This window comes from Heptranchias perlo, chromosome 18 (genome assembly GCF_035084215.1).
Source record: "Heptranchias perlo isolate sHepPer1 chromosome 18, sHepPer1.hap1, whole genome shotgun sequence".
NCBI classification, from domain to species: domain Eukaryota; kingdom Metazoa; phylum Chordata; class Chondrichthyes; order Hexanchiformes; family Hexanchidae; genus Heptranchias; species Heptranchias perlo.
The window spans coordinates 9162412-9173479 of record NC_090342.1 but is presented as its reverse complement, the minus strand read 5'-3'; the positions used below and the strand labels follow the sequence as shown (position 1 = coordinate 9173479).

The 11068-nt window shown below is 41.5% G+C and overlaps 1 protein-coding gene across 1 annotated transcript; it reads left to right on the top strand.

Moving 5' to 3' along the window:
• The first annotated feature begins 15 nt into the window (after positions 1-15).
• On the top strand, positions 16-5444 carry uqcc6 (ubiquinol-cytochrome c reductase complex assembly factor 6). The gene is made up of 3 exons (XM_067999343.1): positions 16-305; positions 4483-4626; positions 5147-5444. The coding sequence occupies exons 2-3, from the start codon at positions 4519-4521 to the stop codon at positions 5240-5242; spliced, it is 204 nt and encodes a 67-aa protein (XP_067855444.1). The 5' UTR covers positions 16-305; positions 4483-4518; the 3' UTR covers positions 5243-5444.
• The last annotated feature ends 5624 nt before the right edge of the window (positions 5445-11068 follow it).

Here is an 11068-nt window from a genome sequence, read left to right as displayed (position 1 = left end):
CGGTGCGCGTTCCATTGCCCAACGGCTTCCCGCAGCAGGGCGGTTTGGAGAGAGGCGGCAACTGCTGAAAATGCGCAGTCTCGTTGCGGGCCTCACAAGCTCATCGTTTTTTTTTAAAAACTGGCTGGAGGTGAATGGATAGAGTTTACCGTTCGTGGTACGACGGCTTCCCAAGAGCGGAACGAATGTAGCGGGCGAGGATGTAGTAGTCGTAGTGGGAGGGACGCTTGTGACTGAAGCACGTCCGAGTGGCTCGAAGGCTTCCGGCTGAAGGTTGAATGGTTTAGAGGCCCGGGAGGAAGGGGGTAAGTGTCGGTAGTGCCATGAGTAGGACCGAGGCCCGTTGTAAATCCATTGGGATACTGGGAGCTGTGTTTCCTGGCCCATTAGAAACTCGACGGTGAATTCTGCTTCAACACGCTCCCTAAAACTTACCTCTTTGACCAAGCTTTTGGTGACCTGCCTAATGTCTCATGTAGCTCGGTGTCATATTTTGTCTGACTACTCTCCTGTGAAGCGCCTTGAGACGTTTTACTACGTTAAAGGTCTTATAGAAATGCAAGTTCTGTGTAACCTGGTGGTCCTCCTGGACCCTGAGCTAAGGTGTAAACCCCCATAGAAATTACCACACACGGGCAGATCGTTTCTCTTTATTCTTCCCCTCCCCCCCCCCAATAAAGAAAAACACATTGCAGATACCGCAAGCACTTAGCAGGATCTGTGGAAATAGGAACGGTTAACATTTCAGGTCGACGCCCTTTCGTCAGAACTCAACAGGTGAACATTTTTCCGATGTGGAGCCTTCATCGGAATTGGAAGATAATAGCGACCAACTGCATTTAAAAAGAGCAGAACAAGGAGACAGGGGGGAAAGAAATAGAATGGCTTGTGAAGTGTTTTAAGTGGAGCACAGGAAATGGTGTTAGTGATGAGACAATAGGAGCCATAATGAGAGAAATAAAAGGTGAGACAGAGAGGCATATAAAAGTGGCACAGGTGTTTATCCTTTGCACAAGCAGTAGTCCTAATCTCATGTGCCTGCCCTGTTCCCATATCCCTTTTATTACCCTCTTCTCCAACCATCTATCTGACCTGTTTTCTGCTTTTATCACTAATTCTAGTAGTGCATTTCATAGCCTCACATCCCTGTATTTAAAAAAGGGATATCCTGCTCTCTGTCCTGGGTCACAAATTTAATCTATGTATTGTCTAGACCCACCCCCCAAATCACTGGAAACAATCTACTTCTATCCTGTCTCACCCTGTTATAATTTTAAACACCTATCTAATCTCTTATTAGCTCCTCTATTAATGAAAACACCCTGATTTCTTCTATGCTTTCTCCATTTTGTATTTCTTCATACAAATCAGTCAACGTTCTTGCATGAAGAATAGCCACTTGGGTGAAGTACTGGAGAGCTTAGACCTTTTTATTGAGTCACATCTCTGAAGCAACAGGAAAGAAGAAAAAACAAAGCTTACAGTTTTTATTTAAGTGGAGGTGTATGTAATAGTACATGATTGGTAAGAGTTTGTATGCTTTTAAATTGCAAAAAGGGACCTTGCAAATAAAATGGAAAGAGGGTGACCACAGGGTGTCAGAGGTCTAGTGCTTCTCACACATAAGCAAGTTGAGGAAAGTAGACAGGCAGTAATGGTAGGCCATTGGTGAAACTTCTAATGTCTGTTTATAAACATGTTGTAAAATTGTTTACAACACCAAATCCAATGATTTTATTTGAAATTTACAAGCTTTCGAAGCCTCCGAAAGCTTGTAAATTTCAAATAAAATCGTTGGACTATAACTTGGTGTTGTAAAATTGTTTACAATTGTCAACCCCAATCCATCACCGGCATCTCCACATCATGGCTAAACATGTATTGACAGAGCTGAGATAAGGTCAACTGTCTGTTCTCTTAGATGGTGGTGCTGACTTCAGGTCTCTTTAACAGACCTTCACTGTAACAGGAATCTCTCAAATACTACATACATAAATGTTGTCTTGTATAATGGTCCTGTCCTTTATGCATCCTCTTACTGACTGAAGAGCACCATTGGAGATTTGCTAGTATGTGTGTGTAAAAATAATCTACACATTGCACTTCAGATGTCACACTTGTGTCCAGTGCATGTTTGTCCATCTCCCTTTGGATGCCATACTCTTAAATATACAAAATTTTGTGTTACACCTGCAATGAATTTGGCTCAAGTTTCATAGTCACAAAGCAGCTACATTCAAAAACTGAAGAGATGGGTATTGTACTAGTCAAACTCAGGAAAAACTCTTGCATGTCTGAAAATGGCCATTCCAGAAAGAGCTTCAACAACATCTACCAATAAAGGAAAACTCATGAAATTACTGAAAATATCTTGATTTTCATCTTTGTCCAGTGCAGTACTGAAGAAATGTTGCATTTTTGGAGGTGCCATCTTTCAGAGGACTTACTGAGGCCCCCTACTGTTCAGATAGATGTAAAAGATCCCATGGCATTATTTTAAGAACAGGAAATTCTATGACATGACCAATGTTTAACTCTGTGACACCACCAAAACATATTAACACTTTTAAAAGTAATTGGCTGTGAAGGAGTAGAGAGCCATATATCTAAGTTTGCTGACAACACTAAGTTAGGTGGCACAGTAAGTAGTGCAGATGGGAGCAGAAAGTTGCAAGGGAACATTGGGAGATTGAGTGGGCAAAAGTGTGGCAGATGGAGTTCAACGTGGGAGAGTGTAAGGTCATCCACTTTGGACCTAAGAAAAAGAGATCAGAGTATATTCTAAATGGCAAGAACCTAGGAACTGTGGATGAGCAGAGAGATTCAGGGGTCCAAGTACAGAAATCACTAAAAGACAGGTACAAAAAATAATTAGAAAGGCTCATCTCGAGGGCTGGAATGCAAAGGGTGGATGTTATGTTACAGCTGTACAGAGCTCTGGTTAGACCCTATCTGGAGTACAGCATTCAGTTCTAGGCACTGCACCTCAGGAAGGATACATTGGCCTTGGGGGGGTGCAGTGCAGATTCACCAGAATGATACTAGGGTTAAATTATGAGGACAGGTTGTATAGACTAGGCTTGTATTCCCTTGATTATGGGGTAATCTAATGAAGTGTTTATGATGTTTAAAGGAGTTGATAGTTTCTCTCTATCTACCCTATTTCCTCTGGTGGGAGAGTCCAGAAGAAGGAAACATAATAAAATTAGAGCTAGGCTGTTCGGGAGTGATGTCAGAAAGCACTTCTTCACAATCATAGTGGAAATCTGGAACTTTTTTTTTCTTCTTTTTCCCCCCCCCCCCCCAAAATCAAAAAGCTGTTGAGTCTGGGGGTCAATTGAAAATGTCAAAACTGAGATTAAGATTTTTGTTCAACATGGGTATTAAGGGTTATGGAACCAAGGTGAGTAGATGGAGTTGAGGTACAGATCAGCCATGATCTAATTGAATGGCGGAACAGGTTAAAGGGGCTGAATGGCCTACTCCTGTTCCTACGTACTTTGGGATGTCCTGAAGATGTGAAAGGTGCGATGTAAATTCAAGTCCATTTGTTCTTCAGACTTACCTAAACAATAGCATTTTCTGTGTTCAAAATGTTTCCAACAAATGTTTTATGCAAAAAAACCTAATGAGTCCCAACTGAACATTTTGTTAAAAAAACAAAAAAAAAAGAAAATGTTATTTTCTGACTGTAAGATAACTTGGCCTCTGTCCAAAGGAGTCATGCAGCTGCCAATCTAGTGAAACTTCTAGCAGTAAGATCAATTAGCCTCCTACAAGATGTTTGTTTCATGCATTTTTATAGGTTTAAATTTATAATGTATCATAATACACATTAATACAAATTTAGTTGAGTCGTACGTCAATAAATAAAAATATTATCTTAAGTTTACAATTATTGCCTCTTGCGCATCCCCGATTTTAATCGCTCTGTCATTTGCGGCAGTGTCCTCAGCTGCCGAGGCCCTAAGCCCTGGAATTCCCTCCCTAAACCCTCCTTTTCAACGCTTCATAAAACCTTACTTTTTGACCAAGCTTTTGGTCACTTGTCCCGATGTGGCTCGGTGTCAAATTTTGTTTGATAACGTTCCTGTGAAGCGCCTTGGGACATTTTATGGTAAAGGTGCTATATAAATGCACAATGTAGTTATTGTTTGATTAATCAAATGTGTTCTTATGTAATCTGTACATACACTGGACCATTTTCACTTTTTTCAAGAGCAAACAATTGACACTTATCACAAAACAGTTACTGAATATATTTTGTTACCTGCCACCAAATTATGTATACACATTATTGCAGTTAAAAATGTACAATGTGCATCAACTGAGCTGATTGTTCACTACAGCATCATTGTGATACAGTGGAAGATCTTGAATACATTTGCACTGCTATTTACTATATCCAAATTGATTTTCAATAATCAGTAGAATGCATTATTGGTGCTGTTTTCAACTGATTATCCAACATTTGTTTTACAGCTAACACTCATTAGGAGACTATTTTAGCAAACAAAGATGCCTGCAGGGGTGTCCTGGTCTCGTTACCTAAAGATGCTGGGGACTAGCATTCTAGCAATGTTTGCAGGAGCAGAAGTCGTCCACAGGTACTACAGACCAGATTTGGTGAGTGAGTAGTCCTATACATTTTTTTTCCCCCTTTGCCTTGCATCTTGCCATTAATATTCTCTGGCTGGGGAGGGGCATGTAGGCAAGTTGACTTCAGCTCTCTGGCAATATTGCTTTTAGCCTACCACTAGGACTTGAAGATTGAGGGCTGATAGTTGTCAATTGTGCTCAAGTTATTAGTATTTTATTCCCATCCCCTTAATTTCTGCAGAGAAACGCTGCGGTGGACTCTAACCATTGTTTCTTTTCTCCAAGCACGTGGTTGAAATTGGAGAGCTCATTTTGAGGGCATGCATGAACCCACATCCCCTCCATGGCGTAGCAGAAACATGTGAAAAAATTCTCCTCATCTTGCCTCTGGTTCTTTTACCATTACTTTTAAACTGGGGATAAAACCATAAACTATAGTGTTAAGATATCTACTGTTACAGGACTTTAGGTTTATTCTGAACTTATTTGCTTTAAAATTCTAAGCCCTGTTAATTTAAGTTTTGTAATTCCATTTTTTTTTCTTTAGAGTATACCAGAAATTCCACCTAAACCAGGTGAGCTTAAAACAGAACTTCTGGGACTGAAAGACCAAATGCAAACTCATAATTCTGAAAAACACTGAAGAAAGTAGAACAAAAGATTCAAGTGCTTCATGAAGTATATTGTACAGCTACAAATAGTTGATTGTATTACCAACATTGTAAAATTATTTTGACACTTGATATAAAAATGATGTGTACTATCTTTTTAAAGTTTGCTTAAAAGGGCCATTTTGGTTAACATGTTCATATTGTGCAATAAAGAAAAATCTAATGCAAACAAAATATCTGTCCTGCACTTTCAAATTTCAGAGCATTTGGAGTTCTGTAACTGAGTTCCTTGCCACTTGTATCTCCAGGCCAAAAGAGTAGGCTAAAGAGCGTTCCAAATTACTTCATGGCTTGTAGGGTGATAGTAGGTCTCTTGTGAACCACGGGGTTGTTCCAGTGTTCTCAACCCAAATAAACTAAAAGTGCCCCCTTTTTTTTGTTAGAGGTGGCACAAACAATAAACACCCAAATCATACATATGGAAATGTATCAAATTCAAATATTTGCTATCCACCACACACTCCAGTCCCTGCAGTTTAAGCTATCTGGCCCATTAAGCCTGCTTTACTATTTTGTTAGCTATAGCTGGTCTATCTTTCACATCTCAATTCCCTGCTTCTCCATATCCTTACTTCCCTCCTAAACACCTGAATTGACTTGAAATCATTGTGTGGCTTGATTTTCCAGTCTCAACTTGTGAAGTTTTAACTATTTGCTGTCAACAGTCTTTGCTTGAATTCTACAGTTAGAGTCCAATAATTCTTGTGTTGAATATATTATCTACATTTGAATTGAACTGAGGTGGAATTTAGTGCTTAATAAAATGAATTCACAATTTGAAGTAAACAACTATTAATTCAAGCTATTTTCCCCTCTGGAAATCCAGAACAAGGGAAGAGTTATTATCTTTTGACTTCTTCTTAAGGTAGTTTAGTGCACCAAAATTAAACACAATATTCCAAACGAGATGTGAACAATATTCTGTACTATTGCAGTAGGACTTTAACAAGGCTAGCATCCCATTAGCCTTTTGATTGCTCATTAATCCTGGACCGCTAAATTCCTTTATCTGCCACACTTCCTTTGTCCACTGTGTACTATCTCACTTGATCTGTATCTGCCAACTTGCTTAATCCATATTCCTTCCCAACTTTCTGCTCTTTGGTTTCTCCTAGTTTAGAATCATCTGCACTGGATCTCATTCATATTTTTGTTTATAGATGGGCCCCAGCACTGATTCTTAAGGGACACCACTCATCTCTGCCCACCAATCCAAGAATACTTTTTAATCCCAATTCTGTACCTCCGTCAGTTTTCTACATACACCACACTGCCTCAAATTCCATCCATGCACTTTAATTTTAGCCAGCAACTTCATGTGACTTCTATTCAATTGTTTGTCACAATCAGTGACTGCTGTACTTTTACAAGCTTTGTTTATACTGCCTGTACAGAAAAATGCTCCTTACCTATTCTCATCTTTCTTCTATTACCATTCCTGCTTTTCTTGTAATAACTTATTACTCTTAACACCTGCAACCCCCCTCTCTTCTACCTCCACCTCATTCCTCTCTTTCTTCCCCCCAAAATACTTCCTCTGTCATCTGATTCTTGATGTGGAGATGCCGGTGATGGACTGGGGTTGACAATTGTAAACAATTTTACAACACCAAGTTATAGTCCAGCAATTTTATTTTAAATTCACAAGCTTTCGGAGGCTTCCTCCTTCGTCATGTGAAAATGAAATCCTCGAAATGAAATCGCATTTATAATTCACAGAACAATGCTTGGTGAGTACAGACAGTTTTTTCAACTGCCCGTTGCCAAGGCAATCAGTGTGCAGACAGACAGGTGTTACCTGCCAGGTCTCACAGAATATACAAATCACCAAAAAAAAACAACAAACAAAAAAAACAGAGATAGAGAGGTAGAAACATAGAAAATCTGATTCTTGCCCATACACCACCTTTTCTTTAATACTGAGCCTAACACCTCAGACCATGGCTGCATCACCCCAGCTTTAAGGGTTTATACTTTTATAATCTCACCTGGATGAGATTCCAGTTGGTCCATATTTACAAATTCTCTCACCCTATGCCTTCTTTCAAACATACAGAATCCAAAACCTTGGCTTGTGATTCAAGTGTAGCTGCATTGTAAGTTCCCTGCTTCTATACAGAACAAACTAGTACCTAGTTGTAGATGCTAGAATGCATTATTTAAGGGTTAAAAATCACTATTGAAACAATGTTCCTGGCTACTTGTAACACATAGCCCAGTCAATTGCAACTTCACCACAGGGGTTATCAAGCACCCCAAAGCTGAAGTAAATCACAAGCTATTTCTATGCACTCAGGTAAAAGATGTGAACTGGTATTGCACATTTAGTGGCCAACTGTACAGCAGCAGAACCTTGGCATCCATCTTCTATTCATCTTGGCCAATTGCTTGTCTTGGCCAATTGCTTGTCTTGAAATTTAGAGGGAAAATTGAGAGGAAACAAGGCACTTCTTTTGGAACATTCATTCTTGACCTTGTAGGTATTTGTACCCTAGCATCCAGAAATTAGAGGCCTAATGGTATGTCCAATGAGAGACCAGCAAAAATGTAACTCACTTGACATGATTGGCACTAAGGTTTGTTAATAGCAAAGCTTGCCAGGCTGTTGCCAGATATCTAACTGCTATACTGAAGATAGGGTAGTCAATACCTCACTAGTGTAGATATGCTATATTACCTAACAACCTCCACATTCTACACCTTTCAGCTGCATTAACTACTGAAATTTGAGTCAGTAGGTATTTTTTGTAACTGACCAAGTATGCTGCTGTAGTGACCCCTTATTAGTGCAGCCACCAGTACTTTCAATTAGGTTATGCTTGTGAGCTGAGCTAATCTAATTCTAGCTGCTTTAATTACAAGCACCAGCATTCTTGTACTTCAAACTTGGTATACTGTATTCACTGCTTATGCTGTGGTCTACTCTACCTTGGGGACTAAAACACAGATTGGGTGATCACTTTGCTGAACATCTGTGCCTCCAAGCATGACCCTGAACTTCATGTCACTTGCCACTTTAATTCTCCATCCCTTGTGTCATTTAATACCCCTACCCACCACTTTTGTTCTTTCCTTCGCCCCTGGCTCTATACGTACTTAAATCTCTAACTTCCAGTTTTGATGAAAGGTCATTGACCTGATATATAAACTGTTTCTCTCCACAGATGCTGCTTTGCTGGAGTACTTACAGCATTCTTAATTGGATTGTGCCTATGTTCCTGCTAATTGGAAGGAGAAACAGGTTCTCTTGTGGGAAAACAATGTAAACAGATCTTTGTTGGAGGAAAGGGTAGCTAAATTGTATCAGATGTGAGTAATAGCTCTAGGGTATCTTGAGTGGAGATAACCATTAATGTTAACTATAAATAGAAGTAATCTTACAACACCAGGTTATAGTCCAACAGTTTTATTTGAAAAGCACAAGCTTTCGGAGCTTACTTCCTTCGTCAGGTGAGTGAGTGAAGGGTTCCAAAATCACATCTATTCGGCTGGGAGACAATCACAGCAAAGGTGTCGTTGTTGTTCAGACAGGTTAGCCACAGAAAACATTACATCCCAGTATACTGAATACACAATGGGTCAGGTTACACAGAGACCCAAAAGGCAGAGAGAGAGAATGTCAAGTTGTATTAAAAACAGGTAACTTTTTTTCCCGCTGGTGGGGTTACGTGTAGTGTGACATGAACCCAAGATCCCGGTTGAGGCTGTCCTTATGGGTGCAGAACTTGGCTATCAATTTCTGCTCGACGATTTTGCGTTGTCGTGTGTCTCGAAAGCCGCCTTGGAGAACGCTTACCCGAAGATCGGTGGCTGAATGTCCTTGACTGCTGAAGTGTTCCCCGACTGGGAGGGAACCCTCCTGTCTGGCGATTGTTGCGCAGTGTCCGTTCATCCGTTGTCACAGTGTCTGCATGGTCTCGCTAATGTACCATGCTCCGGGGCATCCTTTCCTGCAACGTATGAGGTAGACAATGTTGGCCGAGTCACAGGAGTATGAACCATGTACCTGGTGGGTGGCGTCCTCTCGTGTGATGGTGGTATCTGTCGATGATCTGGCATGTCTTGCAGAGGTTGACGTGGCAGGGTTGTGTGGTGTCGTGGATGCTGTTCTCCTGAAAGCTGGGTAATTTGCTGCGAACGATGGTCTGTTTGAGGTTGGGTGGCTGTTTGAAGGAGTAGTGGAGGCGTGGGGATGGCCTTAGTGAGGTGTTCGTAGTCATCGATGACATGTTGAAGGCTGCAGAGAACATGGCGTAGTTTCTCCACTCCGGGGAAGTACTGGACGACGAAGGGTACTGTTGGTTGCGTCCCGTGTTTGTCTTCTGAGGAGGTCTACGCGATTCTTCGCTGTGGCCCGTTGGAACTGTCGATCGACGAGTCGAGCGTCATATCCAGTTCTTACGAGGGCATCTTTCAGCATCTGTAGGTGTCCATCGCGTTCCTCCTCGTCTGAGCAGATCCTGTGTATTCGCAGGGCCTGTCCATAGGGGATGGCCTCTGACATGGTTAGGGTGGAAGCTGGAAAAGTGGAGCATCGTGAGGTTGTCCGTGGGCTTGCGGTAGAGTGAGGTGCCCGTCTTTGATGGAGATTCGTGTGTCCAAGAAAGAAACCGATTCTGAGGAGTCGTCCATGGTGAGTTTGATGGTGGGATGGAACTTGTTGATGTTATAGTGTAGTCTCTTCAGTGATTCTTTGCCGTGGGTCCATAGGAAGAAAATGTCGATGTATCTGGTGTATAGCGTTGGTTGGAGGTCCTGTGCAGTGAAGAAGTCGTGCTCGAACTTGTGCATGAAAATGTTGGCGTATTGGGGTGCGAATTTGGTCCCCATGGCTGTTCAGTGTGTTTGGGTAAAGAACTGGTTATCGAAGGTGAAGACATTGTGATCCAGGATGAAGCGGATGAGTTGTAGGATGGCGTCTGGAGATTGGCTGTTGGTGTTGAGTACGGAGGCTGTTGCAGCGATGCAGTCATCGTGGGGGATACTGGTGTAGAGTGCAGAGACGTCCATCATGGTGAGCAGTGTTCCTGGTTCAACTGGTCCGTGGGTGCTGAGTTTTTGTAGGAAGTCTGTTGTGTCGTGACAGAAGCTGGGGGTTTCCTGTATGATGGGTTTCAGGATGCCCTCAACGTATCCAGAGAGGTTCTCACACAGGCATCCTCTACCTTGGTCCAAATCCAATTTCACACAACTAACCAAGTGGTCCACAAGTCAATTTTGCTGGTTTACGAATGTCACTAGCATCTAGTTAAGGCTATTCCAACATGGAACATATTGTGCAAATAAAGCTTACCTCATGCACCCAGTTCCTCTGATGACTCTTCAAGTGGGCTAGATGCTACTTTAATTTTACTATGTACCTCCGCTTATGGTTCTAAGCAGAGCATTTAGAGTATCATCTTACAATAGTCAGAATCTAAGGAGCCTTGAGCTAAGGGAATAAACCCCACCCTTTTAAAAGTCAAAGCAAGAATGAAAATTACCATAAAATCATCTACACAGCTGGTCAAATTGAAACCCTGTACTAGCAGCTGTTGCAGGAATCCAGATGCAGTCTGTTTAAAACCAACTTACTTCTGCAGAGCTGGAAGCTACTTGAGGAAAGGTAAAAGCACACATTTTACTCATACAAGGAGAGGGCAGCTGAGGCTAGGAAATACCTACAGTCAGAGTTTCAGTGAGGCCTCTTACTACCCACAAAGCAAGAGGAAATCTATCACTGAAACATCCAAAGCTGGTTAATTAGGCTAAATGGCTGGTGCTGAATGAAGAGGTAACATACATTTAGCCTAATTAAA